We start from the raw sequence: 23,796 nt of genomic DNA on the forward strand, positions 1-23,796 counted from the left end.
CAGTGCAGTCACGTAAGGGAAGTGTTGCATCAATATTCAAAAGAGAAAAGAAATATAAATCTGACACTGAGAAATTTCAGACTAAGTCAATGAATATGTGTCAGTGTGATAAATGACACCATTATAGGGGGAAAAAAAAAAAAGCCAAAATACTTGTTCCTCTTTTGTGGGGGTCAAATGCAGCATCTTGCTCCATAGCTACAAATAGCTCCTGTATAGCTGGGGTGGTGCTATGTTTGTCTGCTGGGATGCAATACGGGCAAGAGGGCTTGATATGTGTCCAAACTAGCAGGTTCTTTGGTGGAGGAGCTTTTCATTTTCTCTTTATTTCATAAACACGTAGTGAGTGGGCAGCGAGAAAACAAGGCAAAGACTACATAAGAAACTCTATCAACCAGTGAGCCGAAAAAAACCTCAAAGCGTCTCCATCACTAGAGAAATGATCCTCCCTGCACCTAGTAATTTAGAGTCAACCCATCTTTGAAGACTGTTTTTCATTAAAGGCACTAGAAATGTGCAATAGTAGTACATGTCATATCTCCTTAGTTATGGACACACACTACCGAGAACCTGTGAGCAACTATGAATTTTCGCCATTTTTGATTATTTCTTTAAATGGGCATTTTTACATATATTTATTGAACAGGAACTTAAATTTCTCTCAACAGAAACATGTTGGTTTTAATTTGGCTGTCATCCTCCTCAAACAGTGACCGTGTCAGGGCCCTGAGGGCCCTAATGCCCCTGCCCACCCCCGGGGCTCCCCCACCTGCCCATGGCCCCCTTCAGCCCTCCCGGGCCTTCAGTCCCTGCCCCAGTAATGCTGTAGGGTGCTGCCCTCCAACCCCCTATAGCCCTGCCCTGCCTGAGGGCCACACTGAGCAGGGCCACTGGTCCTTGGCCAGTCCCTGTCCCCAAAATGGTGCCCGACGCCCGGCTGTGGCTATGGAACAAGCCCGGCCTGCGAGCTCCTGGCCTGCTCATCCCAGGGGCCCCCACAGAGCCCCTGGCCCTCGCTGAGCCCTGACACACACCTCAGCATTCACACCCTTTCTGAAGTAAAAAAGGCATTTTTGAGCATTTTTACTTCTTTTTGAGGGGTAAAAAAATGTGAAGATTAAACAGCAGACTATTTGGCTCCCAAGACCTGAATACCAAAAGCTGTTTCTCTCATGTGAGCCGATCCAAATCTTTTGTAAAACCATTGCAGAAACCATTGTGGGATCTTTGATCCCAAACATCAGCTACTAGCTGGAAGAAGCTGGGTTTTATCTGTTTTTGCTTCTGTTTCGTTATTTTAAATGACTTGTAGCCTAAGCCCACGCCAATATTTGATTCCAGATTTGATTTATCTTTAAAAATTGTGTTGTTTATCTGGAAGTAAAATACAGACACTCCTCAATTACATACAGGCTGCCTATCCGGGTTGTGGAGTAACTGGCTACAGAAACAAAGAGCAGAGACCACACAGGATTCATCCCGAGGCCTCTCGGCTTCACGAGTGCTGGCTCCGGGCACCACGGCAGCCCACCAAGGCTTCCTGCTCCAGATGAGCACCCGTGCGTCGCTCCAGCAGGCTTCTGCATTGCTGGCTGACTGCGCCGTGCTCCCCACCTTGCCTGATGCCACCTGCGTTACCCAGGCTTTCTGCTTACAGGGCATTTAATATCCCAGTTAGCGGAGAGCTAACTGCTAGAAAGTCAGTCACGTAAAATTAAGAACACTTCCACCTATGCATATTTATATTTTAAAATAAACAATAGAAATGTATTCTTTCTATTTTTCTACTAACTCATTTTTTTCTGATTAAAAAATGCCCTAAAATAAACATACTCTACGCCTGGTTTCTGTTACTGTATCTTACACAACGCATAATAAAGTAAGTCACATACCATTTGCCTTTAATCTTATCCTTTCCCATTGCTCAGGTTATCTGCAAGGGACCTGTTAGATCTTTTTATACAACGTCTGCTACAGCAAATCACAAGACCTTACCAAAACACTAATCTCATAGTCTACCTGTGTTAGTTAAAGCCTCTAAGTAACTCAAGGTCATGTGTTAGAGTAATTTTATTCTAATGTATTAGGTCTCCTTTGGATTTCAGGAAAACTGCTAAGCTCAAATGTGGTCCTAAATAAGTATGATTTATTTGCAATTGGGGAGTATAAATATTTTTATACCACTGACCTTTTGTGTAGTAAAACCAATTTTGAAAAATACGGTGCAAATCCTGAGCACAAGGTAATGCAATAAAGAATTAGAACAGTGATTTTCTGATGCAGTGACACAAAACAGAATTTTCTCTTTCTGCTTGCAAAAAAAAATTACCTCAGACCATATTTTAGAGGCCTGTTTGAGAGAACATCTGGAAAGCATTCCACAGGAAATCAAACCTATATTAAATATGTTTTGTGGGGCTCTGTTTCCTTGCATTGACTTTAAGCATGCATAATGTGTTTCTGTCTTCTCAACTGCAAAGAAAACACTTCTCTGCGCATCTTCTACAAACTGATAAGCTGAACTGTCAATCCATGATTTCTATCAGGGGATGCTGGTAAGATTTCTATTTAGTCTATCTGTAACAAAGCTCTCCAATAACATGAACAAATCCACTAGCTACTTTCAGAGTACCAAGAGATTGTATATTTTCATTTTATTTCATTTCCTTTACGCTGTTTAATTTTAAGCTTCTAAATATAAATGACTGTCATGTTTAAAGATGTCCAAGCCCCAGAGTGTCTCTTGATAGCATGTTACTCAGGAAAGAACTAGTCCATTAGGGATAGAGTTGTTCTCACTTCATTAGCTGGGCAGACAGGAGTATCTGAATTACAGACTGGAAACCTAAGAAAATCATTGTCACGCTCAAAGAGCAAGCCAAAGAAATTAGTGCCACAGCAGGTCCTTGAGTGTGCCACTGGATGCTCAGGTGTTTATTAACAACTATATCATGAGTGCACGCTGAAAGGATGTGGTTCCGAGTACCTGAGAAAGACATCTATGACAATAACATTCTCTGTAACCACTTGAATAAACTATAACAAAATATTGCTGGCTCAAGCATGAAACAAAATTGGAGTCTGGAGATGGAAAATAATCTAAAGCAAGCATCTATACAAGCATCTAGGTTCTCTGTTTACTAGAAAAGTTCCTGTTGGCAAAAATATGATGCACTGGATCATCAGGTTTCCTAAGGTTATGTAGGGATTCTTTCTGCATTCCAACGTCCCTGCAGTGGCATCCCTGAGCAGAATAGCTCTGTATCCACTCCCAGTCTTTCCTGACTAAAGGAAAGAAAGGGTGCCCAGTGCATCCTTGCACTTGATTGTTCAGGGCCTGCAGCCAACGTAGCTCAAACTCATCCTTAAGCTATGCTAAAAGCTGTTCTGACTTCAGGAGTCAGACAACAAATTTCAAGTCAGAACAACAGTAGATAAAAGCAGATTAAAGTCTCTTTTGTTGGGAAACTTTTTGTGTCATGCACAAAACATCCCCATCAAACAGAAAGTCCCCAAGTTCTGGCACTAGCAAACCAGGATAGCATTGATCTTATTCAACATGTTTTACTTGGTTTTAGAAGATACACGGATATCCCATGCTAGTAAGAAAAGCACTGATTTACAGAATAGGATTGGAAAAAAAAATCACTTTTACCAGTTAAGGATGACATATACGGTCTAGGAGGTTTGTTGTTTCTTTTTTTAATCTCCAATGTCAAAAAAACTGAACATGGCTACAGCAGCTAAGAGAGCTGACAGCCTGTGATACATCCAGCTGATTACAGAAGTTCATCTGAAAGACACTGTCCATTTTGAAGAATTCTTTGCAGTGCTGCATGATGACCAGTTGCTGAGACATACCTCCAGCATTTCACAAGGCCTAATTAGAAAAGGGAGCATCGTAACTGACAGGTCAACCACTGTAGTTTGTGCTTGAATTGGAGCAAAAGAAAATTAACTAAATATTCAAATAATACAGTCAAGATTTAATTTAACAGATGTCTAACTCATACAGACTTTATAATATAAAAGCTTATTTTAATGGTTTATAGCATGTGCTTGAACAAACATACTGTAAGCACAAATATGTGAATGTAAGGGCATCTATTAATAATCTTTGGCAAGGGTCACATTCATCTCACACAGAAAATCTATATTCAACAGTAAACACATATCAGAAAACTTTCCCTGTGCCACTTGCTTTAAAGCCAGGAGATAATCAAAGCGTAGGAAACAACTACCTTCTGTGCTGAGAAGTCTTTTCAGATATTGGTACATTTACACGTGGCTTTCCACTTAACAGTAGTTACTCCATCAGTAGCATGGTAGTGCTTAAAACATAATGAAAGCAATGCAATTTCTATTCAGTAAACATTAAAATGCTAAAATTTGAAAATATGCATGTGGCTGTCACTTGTTCTGTTGAGAAACAAAGTTTTATTTTTAGTTCTAGTGCTTACATTATCTTGCAGCTATTTTAATAGATGAACTGCCACCAGAAATATTCTCTCACTAGGGCCTGATGTAGAATGATATAAATAACCTTTACAAAGTCCAGCATAATGGAATGGCAAAATTAGTTGACATTCTTTTAATTAGCACTGCCTGAAGATTTACCTACACAGAACAGGAATAGCCAAATTCATCCCTGGAATAAATCCACTGAAGTCACTGATCTCAGAGGAAGTACACTGGGAATGGACTCGATATAATATCTCTGTTATACACATAAAACATATAGTGGTTTCTTGCCTTTAGTATATATGCGGTTTGAGGTAGATGGGGAAACATTTTGATTTATGCAAGAAAATGCTGTTGTGTGATATATATCTCTTTTGCCTCAGAAAAAACAGATTACCCAAATATGACTGAGTGTATATTAAAAGGGATCAAAAATGTTCTCTTCAACAGATTTAACAGATTAGTGAGTGGAAACTACTTGTGCAAACCAGTGGATGCTGAACTTCTGCTCTCTACAAAAAATCTCTCAATTAACAATTCAACAAATCAGTGGTAGCAGTAGTCTTACTGGAACCCCATCCAGCAAAGCAATTAAGAGCTTGCTTAACCGTAAGAACATGAGTAGTTCCAAATTTAGATTCTATTAAAGATTAATGTCAAATCTAACTTTCCTAGCTTTCAAAAATTTTGACTAAACATGTGTGAAACTGTTTCATTAACAAATGTAATTTCAGCTGTCCTGTGTGATAAAGGAACAAACAAAAATGGGTTGAATTCCCACTGCTGTAACCCCCTTTCTGGCTCATGTTTCTAATCTGTATTCTTTTTTTTCTTTTTTTTTTTTTTTTATAGTATTATACAGGCAATTTTCCTTTCTCACCTAGAGAACAAGCTTTTTCAGATACAATGATGCACAGAGAGGAAGGACCATGTCTGGACGATGATAATACCCCCAAGTTCTCAGAGCTGAAGTTTACTAGTGGCTGTGAGTACTTTAACTCTCTGCATTGTTTTGGCTAACAAGGGACTGACATGGAAGATCAGGTATCTAAATACGGTCCATAAAAGTCTAATAATTTGCATCCAATTTTATTTTATGATTTTTCTAACAATCATAAATATTTTATTCCTTCTTTCACTTTTGCAACTCTGCAGAAAGGTAATAATGAATATTCAGCACCACAGTTAACTCTTATCCTTAAAAATTACTTGGGAAGGAATAGCAGGACTTCAGCAATGTGAGGATACTGCCAAATCTACACCATGCAAAACATAAAACAGCTGAACCAAAGAGCTCTGACAACACTTAGCTTCTGTTTTACAGACAATGGGCATAAAAGAATTACACTACCTTTTCATGGTTACATTCCTGGGTTTCAGGAATGAGTGGAGGCACTAGCTGGCTGCAGAAATGCTGCTAGGAGAGTTTCAAGCTTGCCTGCCAAAGGACCTCATTGTGAAGATACTGTCTGGTTACTGCTTCTTAGAGCATAAAAACCCCTGTGCTTGAGGATCTCCTCACTGTTAAAGCACAAAGTGATGTGAAAGTTTGGTGCAGGAATACAGCTGAGCCGTTTTTCTAATTACTATATCCTTGCTTCGCGTCTTTGCTTCTTTCACTGCTCAACAAAATGTCAATCATCCAGCATGCTTTTAATCTTCAAGACCCTCTTAAGCAGAACAGAGAGAGTATAAATGAGGACTGGCCAAGCAGATCTTGGCACTCCAGAACGAGATCTACACTTTAACAGGGACAAAGCACTTGGTTTGCTGGTTGTTCTGATTTTTAGATTCCTTAGGGGTTTATGGATATGTTTTAAAGAGGAACTGCTTGATTCCTTCTGAGTTTTGTTCAGAGGAGAGAAATTTTAAATGTGTTGGGGGAGGGGAGAGTAATACTATGTTTTACTCTGCTAACAAAAGACATCAATGTAATGAATCATGTAAAGGACTCAAAAGGAAGCAAGTAATTTGATATTGCAGCATTTTCTACTTTATTTTTCCTTGACTTGAAAGGTTTTTGCTTATTTTGCAGAGTCTGCGTTTTTTTTTTTCTTTTCCAGGCTAGCAATTCCCCCGACACCCCAAACTTCACTACACCATCATGCTCCAAGCACACCAGCTTGTCCCACCTCTCTCCAGACCCCACCATCTGAATTTTTTGAACTGTGATCATTCCTCACTATCAATTCATTTATTAAAAGACAGGTTTTCCACTTTTTCCTCCCTCGCTGGCCCTGTGGTCCAGGCAGGGGGGCTTGGCCTCCCCTAGCCAAGCCCCAAGGCCAGGAGCAGAGAGCAGAGAGTCCCTGCAGGTAGCCCGAGCCCAGGCTACCCCGGTTACCCTGCAGGCATCCTGCATCCAGCGCAGGGTGAGTCAGGCAGCACACGAAGTTTCTCGCCCACTCCCTGACTCTGCCTCCAAACACAAAATATAGACACAGCCTGCACATCTCTCGAAATCAAGAGCATCCCTGTTCTAATGTCCTTAACAGCATTATGAAAACTACGTCGCTGTCCTGGTTTTGCATACCCACAGCACAACAGCAATCTCAAGGAGCTGCCAGACAGCTTCAAGCGCCCAACTGATATAAATACCCCGGAGGGACGCAAATCCAGCTCTGTTGCACAGAACTGTACCCTGCCACTGTGTCCTTCGTGACAACACCCAGTGGGCAGCCACCTAGAGCCAGGCAGAGACCACGCAGTGCAGCTCAGCAGCTGGCCACTGAACTGTAACTGGTATAAGCTACAGGCTCCGGGAGGGAGCAGGCATCTATATTTTCCCTCTCATTTTCTGAATTACAGATGATCACTGGACTGTGGCAAGATATTGAGGGAGGAAAAGAGCCGCGCGCAGGAGAGCGGTGAGGAGGGGCTGTAAGCGGCTGTAACGGAGAGGATTCAAACGTGGCAGAGAGGCAGTGAGAGTCAGGTAATGACTGGGAGATCTGGGAAGAGGAGATGAAAGGGGACTAAGCAAGAAGAGGCGTGAGGATAAAGCAAGGGAGAAAGCAGGAAAAATGGAAGAGAAGCCTAAGGAATAGAAGAATTGAGGAAAAAGCCCTGTTTCTCCTCCATCTCTTCTCTCTCCCACACACATCCCTTGAGTGCCCTCCTCCCTGGTACTTGCTAACGCTGCAGCTGAAGCCTCCCTCCTCGCACAAGAGGCTGGGCTCCCCCTCTCCTGTGGCAGGACACAGACGGCTGGCTGTACACTTACAGCATCTCATCACAAACTTGCTTACAGTCTTTAGCCACCCCCTCCTCTGGCAAACCTTGCCCACGAAGGCGTGCAGTCTGCAGCCCGTAACGTGCCTGCTACAGGAGCGGCCCACAGGTCCCGTGCAGAGAAGCCACTCGCACAAACAGGTGCTGGCATGAAGCGCTCGCAGACCTGCACACGGCTTACGGTAAACATGCACAGATACAGTGGCTCCCTTTTCACAGGAAATCATCATAAGAAATTTCAACAGAATATAGAGAAGGAAAATTAATTTCCTGGCAAGTTTCTTGTGTTTGCAGGAAACACAGCAAGCAGCTGAGCTTTTGTTCTAGCTCTTGCTGTGAATGAGCTATTTTACGCACTGGTAAAAATGTTTGCATATCTTCGTGCAAGGTCCTTATAACTGTACATGCTTTCACACAGAACTGAATATCTTTCACACAGAGTTGAATGTGTTCTTGCACCAAAATTAAGACTAAACAAGTGACCAGAAACGACTGACAGCAGTATCCCCAAAGGATTGTACGAGGGGTAAGAACATGCCAATGAATGCCAATGAAAGCACATTTATAAAGATTTGGATCTCTGACTATAGAGTGCCAAATATATCTTGTGTTTGAACTACCTTCTTGCTATTTCGCCATTTTGAGTACAGCAATTGTGGAGGACAAGAAACTTGCATTCAATTACTAGGTTCTTATTTAAGAAAAAAATAATCTAAAAAGTCTTTAAAAAAAAAATTCTATCTTTCTTTTCAGATCTTTACAGCACATGGCTGTATTGATACTGTTCTATTTTTCTGTTCCGTTAATAAGTAATCTGTCTGCATCATTATCATTCTGCTCAGTGCCTGATGAACATATCCAGAAAACAGTAGTATGCAAATTCAAAACACCAATTATTAAAAAGACCAAACTAATGTCTCACACTTTCATTACTCAGTGAAAACAGTATTTTGAAATACTGTCAAACATGATACTGACAAAAATGAAGCACACTGTCCTGCATTTTTAGAGCAGAATGATATTTCTAAAGCATTCCAGTCAATTTTGTGAGGTTTAATTTGTGGCTGAAGTAATCAGAAGAGGAGTTTCCTCAGAGGTTTGAGATATTCCAGGACAACTGGTGAAAGTTTTTGACAGTACAATGATCTGCCTTAGAAGTTTTGTTTATGTTCATAATGAAAAAGAATTCTAATGGCTTCTTTTTTTTCTTTTTTTTTTCTTTTCTTTCTTTTTACTTAGAATTGACAGGCATGCCTGAGAGCCTCCAATCAGTTTCAGAGTGGCATATGGACTGGGATACAAGGAGAGGCAGCAGAAAAATGAAAATGAACCATGAACCATTCAATATTCTGATGAAGTTGAAAAACCAGGACTGTTTATGTAAGTCAGAGTTTACTTGCATTTCCTGACATTTCTGGTCCCTTTTTCCCTCAATCAAGACTTTATTACTGATCGATGAATGAATAAAAAAGAAAAAAAAATCAAAGTGTCCTGCCATCTCAGTTAGGGGCATCTGCCATTTGGCTGAATTGCTTCTCTGCTCTTAATTCTGTTTGAAAAACAGATTCAGTGATACGTGCATCTAAAACAAAGCTTTCAAAGAGCATCCAAAACTGAATGTTTAAATACCTACTTGGGCATAGGCCCAAGTGATATTTTATATGGAGTAGGGGCAGATTCAAATCTTGCATTTCTAAGCGAGCAGCATTTGGAAAACATTTGCTTTCAGAAATCCTTTAAAAACCCTAAGAAACCCTTAGAACTTGTCCCCCTTGTTTTGCCTGGCATTACGAAGAAACTCCAATGGATGTAGCGGGCATGCAAATAATAGTTTCTAAATGACAGTTTCACAGAAGTTAGAACATAGTCTCAATTATTTCTCTCATTTAGATACTTGTTCTGATTTCAAAATGAAATAGAAGTTTTCAGAGTTAGAACTACATGTCTCGTGACTACTGCTTTTAATTACTCTAAACGTGCCTGGAATTACCACATAGACTGATATTTATCAATGCCAATATTTTTAATAGCAGGGAGGAGATGTGATCTCTTCTTCCCCTTCTTTCTTCCCTTGCCCAAGTCCCTGTTTTCCTGCAGATCACAGGGAACAAGCCACACCATCTCCCTCTAAGTGCACAACAATTCAGAGACAAAATGCCTTTCACCACATTATGGATAGACTGGAATAGCTCTGCTGCTCTTTTCTCCCCCCTGGGACAGGAGAGGGGGAAGGTACTAACCACACTAGTGGTTTAGACAGCCCAGGAGGCATTAGCATTGACATGGGACAGCCATCAGCAACTCGTGACATTTGCTGCGCCCCGAGGTGCAGGACCAAGCACTGCACTTTGCTGACCATGCCTCGACCCCACAGACATCTGCCTGCCCGTTCCTTCTCACCAGCACTGCCCTGCTCCTGACAGCCAGGACTCACCAAGACATGAAAGGGTCCAAACGTTTTAATTTGGAGTTTTAAAGAAAAGAAGTCAGGGCAAGAACCTGTAAAGAAATTCATTTTCACCCTAGTGTTGGCTGCAACCTTGGGCTACAGGAGCAGCCATATTCCCAAGCTCTGTTCTGCAGTGCTGGAACGGAGAAAGCAGAACACCAGGCCTATGAGGTCAGATTAAACAAAATGCCATTAAAAACTTAGCTGCTGGGACAACATTAGATCAAAGCTGACCAAAGGAAAACACAGTCATAAGAGAAGTAATGGCATTAATTTAACTAAGCAATTCCTGAGCACTACAGCCTGGATAAAAGGAAGAAGTTTACCTATAAAATCCTCTCCCCCACTTCCCTGGCACTGTAACACACTGGGATTTTGGCAGAAAGCACACTGAAGATGCTGCAACTTAGCAGGGCCTGTGCTAAGGAAGACAATCTAGGTAAGACAGTATATACAAGCAAAAAGACTAACACCACAACGTGGAAATGGAAAACGGGTGGTTCTGCCTCCAGAACCAGTATCCAGCTTTCACAGACTGCAGCAGCCTTGAAGGTGCTGAACGTAACTCACTGAACTGCAATGAAAACTCTGCCCTTATTTAAAGCTGCTCTAGTTTGTGGCAGCAGGAAAGTGGCTCTTGACTTCCCCCAGCCACGGAGGGCAAAGCACTGCTGCCTCCTCAGCTGGCAACACCTCGGGTATGTGTGAGGTGCTACGGCTACAAATTCAACATTACCAGTGGAGATCTCATAGCTGGACTTCAAAGTATTTTACCAGGCATATGTACTTACTTATCGAGACATATATATACATATCTTCAGTATCCTTGACATTTTACAATAGTGTTTATTTCCTTACTTGCAATTCACAGATTTTGTTAATCTACAGGGAATTTACATGTTCAAAATGCGCATGAGTTCTTGGGCTTAACTTCATAAAGATGACATTAGCACAACAGCATTCTTATATAAACATACACGATGCTAAGTAGGAATAAAGCATTTCCTACGGGCAGAGGAAGTCCTGTATGGCACCGAATAAGCATCGTGTGACAACCTGCAGAGAACTTAATAAAAGCAGAAGGACACAGTTTGTCACGTGAAGCAGCGCCCCGTAGTGCCTGGCTGTGCTGAACACACAGAGGGAAGAGACTGGGAATCAGGTCACTGAATCTATGACCCTCCAGTTGTGTCAGCCCACCACTTTTGTCAGGGGAGGGGAGATAAAACAATTCCCAACCTAAAACAGCTCTAACAAGACCGTGGGATCCAGTCCACAAATGTGGACTCCTTTTCTTTCCGTGAAGCTGAAGTCTGCAAGTAGTCTGTTTATTGTGACTATATATAAAGTCCACCATGTGGCTTGCATCCACTGTTGTTAGTGCTCACTTGCTATATTGCAATGACAACAAACCCCAATATAAAGAATAATTCTGTTTTCACCTGGTCACTAGTGGGACATAAAACCACTTTGAGACATCATTTCATAGAGACATCTAATGAAAATTATTCCAACAGAAATGTGCAAAAATTAAGCCTGGGATTTAAAAATTCTTCCTTAATGCGAGGGAGTAGCTGTGAACAGTTCTGGAGAAGGCACACACTGTAACCAGATGCAGGCTTTTGTTATTCTGTTAGGGATGTCAGAGGCTTTTGCTGCTTTCCCTGACTCATCCTATTCCCTGGTGGATATTCTGATCCCAGTCTTGGCAAATCCAGCAGTACCAAAAAGTTCTCTCTGGAACCTCATTAATCATTCCCCTGCCGTGTGCTATCTTACCTGCAGATGTAATTCTTCTTGCAGGATTCTTGTAAATTCAGGCAGTTTGGTTTCTCCCTGTCCTCATATGAACACACAGGAACAATAGTCTGCCGTCTCCTCTCTGTACAGGCTACGTCTCGACAGGAGCAGAAGAGCATCCCGTAGCTGTGCTTTGGGGGAACTTTGTCAAAAAATAGCCGGAGGGCCTTATGACACTTCCGCTTGTTACAGATTTCATTAGACGTGCTGCTGGTGCAGGGGGTTATGTAAGCAGATCTGAACCTCTTGCAGGTATCATTTAGGTTACAAGCTTTTGCTGCATCCAAGCAATTGTTCCCCTTTGAAAGTACTGGCTCCACTAGAAAAAACAACACAACAGCAGTAAGAAACGTGTCACATTTATATTGTGTTTTGACGTTTGTGTTTATTTCATTCTGTTAATGAGATCCTGATAATATGCTTGTTACATACAAAACTTTCAGTGCCAGAAACCGTAACCAGTCCTTATGTTTCTTACGGTAATGACTTAACAAGTGAACAAGAGCACAGGCATGCGTTACGATCAAAGCGCTGGCAAATAAATGACGACTACACCAGGCAGGCTGTACTTCATCTTCTTTGCTGCTGACATGCAGGATGAAAATTGGGAAAGACTTGGCCACACTTAAATGCTATTAAAATCACTGGTAAATTGGAAGGGATACATTTGGCCCACTGCACAAGAACACAGTTAGACCGTGGGCTCCTAACTCTGGTTTTGGAAAGCTCCGTCATATTTTTTTTTATTTTCCTTCAACAGTAAGAATGACATTCAGTGTCTACACCAAGAAACAGCATTTAAATGTAATTTGTGTACTCTGCGGAATGTAAAAGCCACGTACGTGCCTGTTACTATAGTTTTTGAGGTCTAAAACAGCCCACAGAGACAGAAAGGCAAACAGGTGCAGCCGCACGATTGAGAGGGCTCTGATGCCACCCGCAAAGTCTGTGAGCTCCACGATCAGACTGAGGTACTTTCGTAAGACCTATAGATACCACCTGAACCCTGAAAGTTTTATGAAGTTTACAAGCATGACATAGAATTAACAAGTCACCATGAAAGAAAAACCAGGAGTATCTCACTCCCTTACACACACGCATGCATATGCACACATTATGAGAAGCTATAGGAAAAAAAATAAGCTCAGATAAAAGTTAAGACTATAATTACACATTTAATTTTGCAATACATTATCCAGATATTAAAATCCAACATATGCTTTGCTTGAAAATGATGGCAACTGGCATCAGAGTACAAAATTCAATTAAGAACAATTATAAAGTTGCTTTGGATAATGGGAATGCCAACATCACAGATCCAAGACAATACATTAATTTCCCACTGCTACAGAATTCGCAAGCTGAACAAAAGATATTCTGCAAATATTGAAAACATTGCAGCAACCACTTAGGAGGGACAGCCAAAGGTAACACATCTCCAACAAGATCTAAAGCTCTAAGCACCTCTTAAAAAAGCTTATTTTCTAGATTTTCCACCTTTTCCCAGAAACTCAGTCCCTTTGTATAACAAGACCTTTGTATAACTCAGTGCCATTCCTCTCCATTCTCCTACCACTTTGCCCCTCGTTCCCTGACCAGGATGCCAACCAACCCTTTCTCTATTTTTTTTCACGGCATTTTTTCAGGGACATTTGATGCAGTTTGGCTGACATAGCACACTGACTTACTGCATTTGCTTGAACTACCTGTGCCTTGCATGCTAGCACACACTTAGCATTACACAAATGTATTACCTGCTACTACCCCATGCATCTCAGATGTTCAGAAACAACCCAGTGGATAAGTAAAATGCATTACATTTGTTTTTCACTCTAGTGATACGTTGTAACTACATTAATATATTTAGCGTTTATGTATTTAATACCCACGCTCTGAATCCTTCCCCAGCCCAGCTTCCCGCAAAACAAACTGCAAATTTCTGCTTATCTCCACATGCTACAAAATTATAATCATGCAACATTTGCCTGTAAATTAACAGCCAACCATTGCTTGTCAGTTCACGCTAAACCAGATGCAGAAGAGATGATATCGAAAATACAAACCTCTCATAAGGTTGTAACACTTTTATATAAAATGCTGCATTATATTAACATATATCTATAATCTTAACTCTGAACTCTCCAAGTTATTTTCCTCTGATACAGTATATAGAATTATATGTTTGGTACAAATATAATTACTATGTAATCTGTAGGGCATATAATTATGCAATATATGAATAGTACATGCTAATTACTATGTGATTGCAGAGTAATTACATGGTTATTTGTGCCTGCGAGTCAACTGCTGAATTCCACTCTTTAAAACCAGATTCTGTGGAAGAGCTCTGAATGGGGTATAACAATGCAGACAGACATCAGCTTACTTCATTATAAAGCATTCTTAAAAAAAAAAAAAAAAGATGTAATAAAGCACCTCCTTGCTAACAATCATATATATGTTTTCCAGTAAGGATACACAGTTATGGTAAATGTTGACACAATTAAAAACAGCACTGAAAGTTATCATATCTTTCACACAACTTTTATCTAACCAATGCTTGTGTTCCTTCACATGTGAACTCTGAACACGGACCATTTATTTGTTTTTTTGTTGTTGTTGTCGTTGTTGGATTTTTCTGTTGTTGTTTTTGTTTGTTTTGTTGTTGTTGTTTGCTTGCTTGCTTGTTTTTAACTACCCCTGGCTGTAACTTGCCACTTGCCTTTTCTATTTTGATCCATAAGTCTCCAGCTATTGTTTCTGTCTTATTTATCATCATATTATAGAAATTATTTCTACCTTTTGTAACCAAGACTAACATAGAGCACATAGAAGATCTGCATCTACTGCACTTGAATTAAATGAGACTGTCTGAACTTCTCGTTAGTGCCAGCTTCCCCCAATCTTTTAAATCATGTTTTAATGCAAAATTTACAATCCAGAACACACTTTCTGCTTTGTTCTTATTGCAAAAGTACGAAGTAATTATTCCTATGTCCTGTGGTATCTACAAACAGTTAACAACACTGAAAATATTTCTGAGGATTACTTACGCAGCAGTAATACATAAGGTCAGAACTTCACCCAGCTTCTGTTCTGCAAAGCTTAAATTATTAAGACAGGCAGAAGTTTGGCTCTTACTAGGTACTGACTATGTTAAGAGCAAATGGATCTAATCCAGAGCTACTTTTCCTGACAGCATCCCTCAGGAAAGGTCTGTGTAAGATCTTTTCCCAGTTCCCCCTCTCTTGGGGCACCTGGGTATGGACGGGGGGCAGTCAGACCAGCAGCCTAGGACAAGCGACAATCCCTGCCCACCACCATTTCCCCACCCAGAGCTCCCTCTCTCACAAGTTGTTTTGCCTTGGGCCCACGGCGGAAACCGTGCCAGACCACACAGCTCTCAGCTCCTGCCAAATCACTGCAGCCTCCCAGGTAAGCCACTTGCAGTCCATCGGTAAGCGATGCCTTGTGCCTGTGTGCGAGGCACGGGGGCCCCCCTGCCCCCGGGGGCCCAGCAGAGCAGGCCTGCAGGCGCTGGGGTGCAGCCTCTTCTCGGAAGTCACCGGCTGCTGCGAGCTGCTTTGTGGCTATGGGCACCAGCCTGCTGCAGTGCCAGGCAGTCATGGCACAACAGGATAGAGTGACGATGCCTAAAAACCTCCTCCTACCTGGCAGTTTGCTGCACAACCAGCCCAGAAACTCTGGGGCAGCAACAACTGGCTGAGAGATACTAACTTACCACGATAAGGATCACCAGCTCCCAGCTCTTCTGCTGGGACTATAACACTTGCCTACAAGGTGAGGTGTTTTCCTGATACATCTTACTGATGGGCCTTGTACTACAGTATAAGCTGCAACGACCTTATTATTTCTCATCTCCTGAAACCCCCCACCCATGCCCATCGTTTGTACAGCTGCAGCAGTTCTGGACTCAAGCCCCCATTGAGGCTTGGATAAAACAGCAGAAAGAAGCCAGCCAAAGTCTTTTAACCAGAGATATTTCTGAAGTTTTAATAGGGCTTCCACTGCCCTGTCTGATCTTCCTTATGATTCACTCGCTTTCACAGTCACTTCACCTTCATCTTTCATCTTTCTTGCATTTCCATTTCTATTTCATTTCTGCATTTCTACTGAGCCTTTGGCTGTCTCCTCAACTCCTGTTAACTCCATGGTGCACATGAAGGGATTCTCAGAGGATACTGGGAGCTTATTCCTGCTCCCATTACATGGAAGCAGTGGAAGGACTATTACTTGTTCTGTAACTTTCATATTAAAAAGCAAAATGGACACAGTTTTCAATTTTCTTACAGTACATAAAAAGCAATTTACTGAGGTTGCCATTAAAATTATGTCCTGGTTCCAGTTAGGACAGAGTTAATTTTCCTCCTAGTAGCTGGTAGGGTGCTATGTTTTGGATTAGGATGAGAAGAGCGCTGATAACATGCTGATGTTTTAATTGTTGCAGAGCAGTGCTTACACCAAGCCAAGGACTTTTCAGCTTCTCGCTCTGTCCTGCCAGCGGGCAGGCTGGGGGTGCAGCAGGAGCTGGGAGGGGACAGACCCAGGACAGCTGACCCAAACTGGCCAAAGGGGTATTCCATACCATCTGACCTCACGCTAAACAATATATAGGGGTGGCTGGCCGGGGTGGGGGGCCGGCTGCTCGGGGATAGGCTGGGCATCGGTCAGCGGGTGGTGAGCAACTGCATTGTGCATCACTTGTTTTGTACACATTACTATTAGCTATACTATTATCATCATTATTATTATTATTGTTATTATTATTTTCCTGTCTTAATAAACTGTCTTTATCTCAACTCACAGGCTTCACTTTCCTGTTTCTCTCCCCCATCCCAGAGAGGGAGGGGGGAGGGTGAGCGAACGGCTGTGTGGTGTTTAGCTGCCGGCCGGGTTAAACCACAACAAATTACAATTACTATTTGCAAGTAATCAGCATTAGTAGGCTTTTTGGGGTATTTAATGCACAGAGTGCTCTAAAGAGAGAAGTAAATGTTAACTTGATGGAAGGCAAAATTGCAAAGCAATAGAGGTGACTGTATGGGTATGGGCCTACTCCAAAGCAGGTGCAGAATGTTGCCAATATAGGAACAAAAACCTGAGCGGGATAAGGAGGAGGACCACAACCCAACTCTAACAAAAGTGCTGCTACGGGATTCACCAGAGTACTTGTGCTTTTTAAGAACAGAAGACTAAAAAAATGTGGAAAACATGGGCAATACTGTCATCTGTATCTGAATGCATTCAAAGAAACTTCATATAAACTTCAGCTGTGCCTGAAGTCTTTCTTCAAAACACCCTGGCCTTTGTTTTTATGATTGCCCATTGGTCATCAGCCAGGATCTGGGAGACTTCGCCTTCCTCGACATCTTCCTTATTCAGAACCACTCTTCTTGTTTCCCAGAAGTGATCTCAAACCACCTCACTGTTGGGTGTTCTCAGGAAGGAGCACAGGAAACAGAGCATATTGCAAAACACCAGAGAGCGTGTGATGCTTCAGCCCAAGAATGAGAGCTCTCCCTGAGAGGCATATTGCTGGGTTCTGGCCCAGGCCCAGGAAACAGAGTTATTTCTCTTACAAAAGCAGTGACTGGAAACCAGGACTCCCTCCCTGAAGATGACTGCCTTAATTGCAAGTCTGCAGAGGCATGACCCCACTTGTATTTTCTTCGTGTAATCCCTTATAAAACAATGTGATCCTTTCTATAGCACAATTCCTCCTCTTCTTTCCAGACCAACCTGCTGCCTAGCCCATAGGGTACTCTCCAAGGCTTTGTGAAAACCTGTAGAGAAGAGCACAGACCTCCTGATTCCTCAAAGACTGTTCTGATCATTACCTCAACGAATAAAGCACCGTAATTTCTTCTGCTAGGCTCCCTCTAACAGAAGGCTCAGGCCTGCTCACTTCTTCCAGAGAAGCTCTCTGTTTGCAGGAGCGGACACTGACTGCTGTGTAGACAGATGCACCTGGTGCCTGAAGCTGCAAATCCAAGGACTTCCAACAAATGGCAGTTCCTGTATTTCCTATTGTCGATCTAGACATATATTGTGCAGGAGTTTTGTTGTTGTGGTGGTGTGTTGTTTTTTTGTTGTTGTTTTTTTTTTTTAATACAGAATTTCCTCTGAACTTTTTAAGGATTTTGCGCATCTCACCTGGATTTTAGATCTGCTCAGAAGCAGGAGCTCCTGACTTTTATGCGTGTAAATCCATCACTTGGTCTGTTCCTGTATGTTTAATTATAAGAGGGCCACACGCCCCATGTGCTGTGTTTTGCACTGTCCCACTTCGCCACTGGATCTGGGCTCTCATGCTTGGCAAGATTCCTGTCTCCATTTAGAGTTAGGTCCTGCTACCTTTAGTTGACCATTTGCTGGTGCATTTAGCAGACATTGCGGATAAAACTGCAAGAGAAAACCGCTATGCTGGATACATGCTGATGAAACAGGAGAAACAATGTCTTAGTATTTCCTTTGGTACTTTCAGTCTTCTCTGGGAAGGAATGGGGAAAGGTAACTCCATGGTGGATGAAGTGGAGGTACATCTACTCCAACCTACAGATTATGAAAGAGGAGAGTCCTGTAAACCTGTAATGAACTGATTTAAATTTTTGTTCCATGAGAGCAGGGAGAGGAAACCCTACTCCCCATTGTCAATAATATTGTGGTCTGCTGCTTAAATTCTTTCTGTCTTCACTCACACAAATATCCTGATCAACTTTCATTTCTACTACAAATTTAATGAAAGGTTAAGCCAGGATTCCTAGTTGTCCATGTGGTACTGAGGATGTCAGCTTTGCTTTATATTCGTGCCAGCAGAGTTAAATCAATTTTATTCACTGGAGTTATTCTGAATTTTCAATAATCTAAGTTGCAAGAGTTTGGCACTTTAATGACACTTTCACTTGCGTCCAAAGTATCTCACACAGAAAGCAGAAATGTATGAATAAAATCAGAGGCTGCTAAACAAAGAAAAATCCTACTGTTGTAAACTGATCCACTCACTGATTCTCACATTACTGCACCAAGGATTTCAGTTCTACCCTAAAGAGTTGTATGGTGTAAAGGTCATTTTAACGTACCTACACTGCACTAGCATTAGGGATGGATTATGCATGACTGGAACCATATACAGAATATATTTCTTTTCTGGAGGAGAGATCTCCAGTCATTCCATATACAATTCATGCTCTGTATTAAGTCAGAGGCTGGTTTTGTGATGGGGAAGGCTATCACCACGGTTTCAGCTGAGTTCTTCTAATTAATTTCCCCTTGAAATATTCACAATGGAACTGTTACTGCATATGCTCTCATGTTATACTGTGCAGTATTTTATTATTAGCCAAACAGTAAGTCAACAGAATTGGGAAGGAACTAGCACACATGGAAATACAGAATAAAACTGTGAAAATATTCAAACCTACACGGTTGCCATGAGAAGTGATTTACTGCATGCAAGTTCTCAAGACACAGTGAGGGACTGTTTACCAAAGTCATGCCAATTTACAGGGTAACTTTCAGCATTTCTTTTTATTACTGCAGAATTGAATTCACAACTTGTTTCCTCTTTTCCTCAGACTTGATTAATTACTGTGTTAACATAACTACTATTCTCCTCCTTATAATGGGCTCCCTCTAAAGTGCTGCCCCAGCAAAATAAGCCAGGAGAAAGCTTCTAGCTCTTTGCTCTAGCACTGCAATCCTTTCTAATCTCACTATTTTTCAAATTTATGTTCCATTCCAATAAAGCTTGTGTGAATATTATAGCAAATCAGATAATACAAGGTTATGACCCTTGTAATTGATCCTTCAAGGTTCTTTTTGCCTTTTTCCAGTTGACATGGTAAAAATTACATTTAAATGTGCTTGTTGACACTTGAGAATTCACTTTGTTGGTCATATACACTGTTTCAGAGAGATCACATTACATAATGATGTATTTCTAGTGCTTTATTTCTTCTATACCTAAAACCCCATTAAGCTGTAAGCAAACCTCCCCTGGGGCTGTAAAACTACAAGTACCAAGGGGGCAATGCTCCCCTCCTGTTATTTGCGAGAGTAGATGGAGAGTATTATACCAGGATACAGGGTTAAACATTAGCTATTTTAAAATATCTTCAGAAAGTAGCTTAAAATCAGAAGTTAAAAATCCTTTTATAGAAAAATACAGACATTAATGAACGCAGACCATGTATGCACAGACTAGAAATCAGTTATCTGTAGCAATGGTTTCTGTATCACATGACCACTGGAATAAAGTGATTAATTGGACTGTCTGAGTAAATGCCATCATTACACTTTTAATTAACCTTTTCAACCTCTTGCACCTTTTAGTTTTGTTATACATTAGATTTTTGCAGTTTTCCAGTTATTATGCTTGACTAAGCTTAAAACAATGCTAAATTCTGTTAGAAAGATAAGAAAAACAATTCAAACAGCTCTTACTGTTCCTAATAAGAAAATACCAATGATACTGTCATCATAAGGGTAGCTATAAATCAGACAGAGGACAGACATTCTGAACTTTGTGGCTACGTTCCCACCTAATTTTTGTTTTGGCAGCACACTGTTATTTAATGGCTCTGGCTACCAGGAAACTAGCTTTTGAAAATTCTTTCTCAACCTAGTTATAATTACTCCATATAAATCATACAATGATCAATTATAATAATCTTAGGTTCATCCATTATTTAAACTTAGCATTTGAATCTACACAGCAGGAGCGCAGGAAATTCCAAAGTCTTCTCTCTGCTCACTAACAACTGCTTTATTCTTGAAGTAATGCCAGTTACAGAAAAGAAGGGGCCAGATATGCTCTTAGCTATGACATCAAAACCTGAAATAACCGCACATTTCAGATGAGGAAAGGTTTTTGGCCCCAAATATAATATTTTTTCCAACCACACTTGCTTCCTGTTGTTGAAGATAAAGTCACCATCAGATTTTGCCTTCTTTACACCACTGCACCAAATCAGAGTTCTTCTACAATTATATACACTGCGAGCACAGTATATTCTTACATAAAGACAGCCTAGATCTTTCATATGTATGTGCATGCAGACACATTTATATACTCATGTATATGTACATAAAATATTTCAATACTATTTGGCTTTGTGTTCCATTTCAGAAGAAAGCTACATGCGCATTTATTAGTAAGTATAAGAAAAAAATCCAAATGTTTTTGTCTAGCTTAAGGCTGATTCTAAGATACCTGAACTCAACGTGATTGGAAAGTAAGTCTGATGGAAGGGGGAAAGATCCTAAAAGGAAATGAACCTTCACAAAGGTCCAAGCCAAACTTTCAAACATTTTTCAGAAAAAAAGAAAAAAAAAACTTTAAGACTGGATTTCAGATTAGCAACAGGAAATTTTAGACATATCATTTCAATAAAATAACTATATATTTTTTGACCATATAAAATACTAAGTTCCTGATCATTACTTTCCTGTAACTTGTCCTATTTCAGTTTCACCCATAAAATTTGCTATAAAGTGTAAATATAGGGGCTATTTTGAGGTTTAGTATTTTTAAATTTTCCAACACATTTTTTAGTGTTCCAACTACATGCTAAGAACTGCTTTGTCAATAAAGCTGTATATTCGACTTCTGCTTTCTTCATTAAACAATAAAGCTGTTAAAATATGGGAAGTGAACACAAATCACATACAAAACCACACTATCTCAACATCAAAAGAAAGAGTAGTAGGTAATCCAAAGGGAAAGGGGTCAGAGATGGGAATGTGAATATTGTCTGGCACAACAGGAAAAGGACTGAGAAAACCTTCAGTTAGAACTATAAATGTACAAAAAATGTACAAATACTGATGCTGTTTTAGATATAACCAAGTCCATAGGACCTGAGGTGATAATGCACAAGTGCTGAGGGATCTGGCCAATGTCACTGTGAGGCTGACCTCCTGCTCATAAGGTCTTGGCAATCACGAGAACTCCCTGATGACTGGAGTAAAGCAAATGCCATGAATACTTTTGAGAAAGGCAAACAGGTGGATACATGGAATAATAGGTGGGTCAGCCTAACTTCAGCTGTAGGGATGACTATGGAGCAAGCCCTCCTTGAAACCGTATCCATGTGCATGAAGGACGGGAAGGCGATTTAGACCAGTCAGCATGGATTTACCGAAGTCAAACCAGGTCTGAGTGCCTTCAACACTTAGATGACTGGTTCAGTGGACAGAGGGAGAGTGACATGTCTGTTTATATTGACACGTCTTTCGATACCATCTCCCATATTATCCTTAAAGCTAAATTGGAAAAATATAATTTGAATACAAAAACTACATGGTGGGTGGAAATTGGCCCTCCTTTGAGCCGGGTCGGGATGACCTCAAAAGGTCTTTTCCCACCTCAACCGTTTGCCTAATCTGTGATCCAACCTGTTTTTCAGTAACTCCACAGCCACTCTAGATAGCTATCTGGTACCTTCCTTTATTTTTTTTCCTGATATCTAATCTAGCTATCACTTTCTGAAACACAATACCAGTTTCTTTCTTAATTTTACTTCTACCCTCTTAGCATTAGCTTTTTAACTTCTTGAAGACTGTCACTCTCCCATCACTTCACTCCTAAGCTATTCCTCCTCAATCTATTCAATCTTTCTTCAAAAATCATGTTATCTAGGTAACTAAACTTACTGTTTTATTCTTAGATTTGGTATAAAACGGAGACTACCAACAAATCCATTCACAAAGAGCTACCATACTAGTTGTACTCAGGAGATAGCTACAGACAGACAAAACCTGTTAATTCAAGAGTTGCTGAAGCGTAACTTACTCCAGCCTCAGGCAATACCAGCATAGGTAGGGATGGTTTACACGCACTCACTGTCTACTGCAGGAGTATATATTAGCTTATCTACAACAGCAGCTTGCTCCTGGTGGCTATTACCTGAAAAAAAAAGAGTCAAAGTACATAAAACCCTAGTAGAAAAATTATCCTGCTTATTCTACAGTATTATTCTTTCAGAAGGAAAATCAAGAGAGGACAGAGGACAGGGGAAGTGATTGTGAAACGAATCTGACAACAGCAGCTGATGGGCTAAATCAGAAAACATTTGAAAGCAGAGAGTGGGGAAAAGACATTCTCTTTGGCATGCATAACAAGAGAAAAGCTCTGCCTTCTCTAAAACTCTCCCGCAACTTCTGTCAGGTAGACATATATGTCTCTGTGGTCATGACCAAAGTACCTTAGCACAAGTAAAATACGAGACTAAAATCACAGTGAAAGCAGCAGTAACAGAAACAGGGCAGATGCTCAATTAGTGACAGCAGCAGTAGGGGTGGGACAAAGGTTGCCATCATGGCAGCAGAGAGAGCAATAGAGTCAGCAAAAAGCAAGAGTCACAGCAGCTGTGGGGGCACTGAATCACCCCCCTTTCCCTGCTGCTACTGGAAACCATTTGGGGCAGTTATCTGTCCGATCTACCAAACAATAACAACCTCATCCCGTTAATCCACCACCAGCTGCTCTTCTTTTCTCTCGGTTGGTCCCGATGCAATCCTCTTGAATACAAATAAACGCACCACAATGGGAAGAGAGCAATCCAGGTAACCCTTGCCAATTCATGGGTTTGCTGTGGATCAGCTTCAGGAAGCTTACGTAAGCTGCAGTCACTGTGCTGCTGCTCACTTTGTCTTAAGACTCATTGCTGGGACTTCAAAAGCCAATGATCAAGGAGAAGTGTGCATTGAGGCAGGTGCACTTAATGGAACAGAGGAAATAGGATACTTTGGAAATAAGTAACTTAAATGACACTGCCTTACAGATTTAATAATGTTAATGATGGTCACTGTCCTACTGTGTGTGCAGAAGATAA

General features: G+C 41.0%; 1 protein-coding gene across 4 annotated transcripts in view; it reads right to left on the bottom strand.

Moving 5' to 3' along the window:
- The window catches only part of GFRA1 (GDNF family receptor alpha 1), a 146,587-nt gene that overhangs the window by 46,087 nt on the left and 76,704 nt on the right, over nucleotides 1–23,796 (bottom strand). For all 4 annotated transcript variants that reach the window (XM_083844153.1, XM_083844154.1, XM_083844152.1 and 1 more), the window contains exon 5: nucleotides 11,921–12,260. In XM_083844153.1, the coding sequence (XP_083700279.1) occupies nucleotides 11,921–12,260 (340 nt within the window). The remainder of the gene's footprint in view (nucleotides 1–11,920; nucleotides 12,261–23,796) is intronic.

This window comes from Anser anser, assembly GCF_964211835.1.
Source record: "Anser anser genome assembly, chromosome: 7".
Lineage (NCBI taxonomy): Eukaryota > Metazoa > Chordata > Aves > Anseriformes > Anatidae > Anser > Anser anser.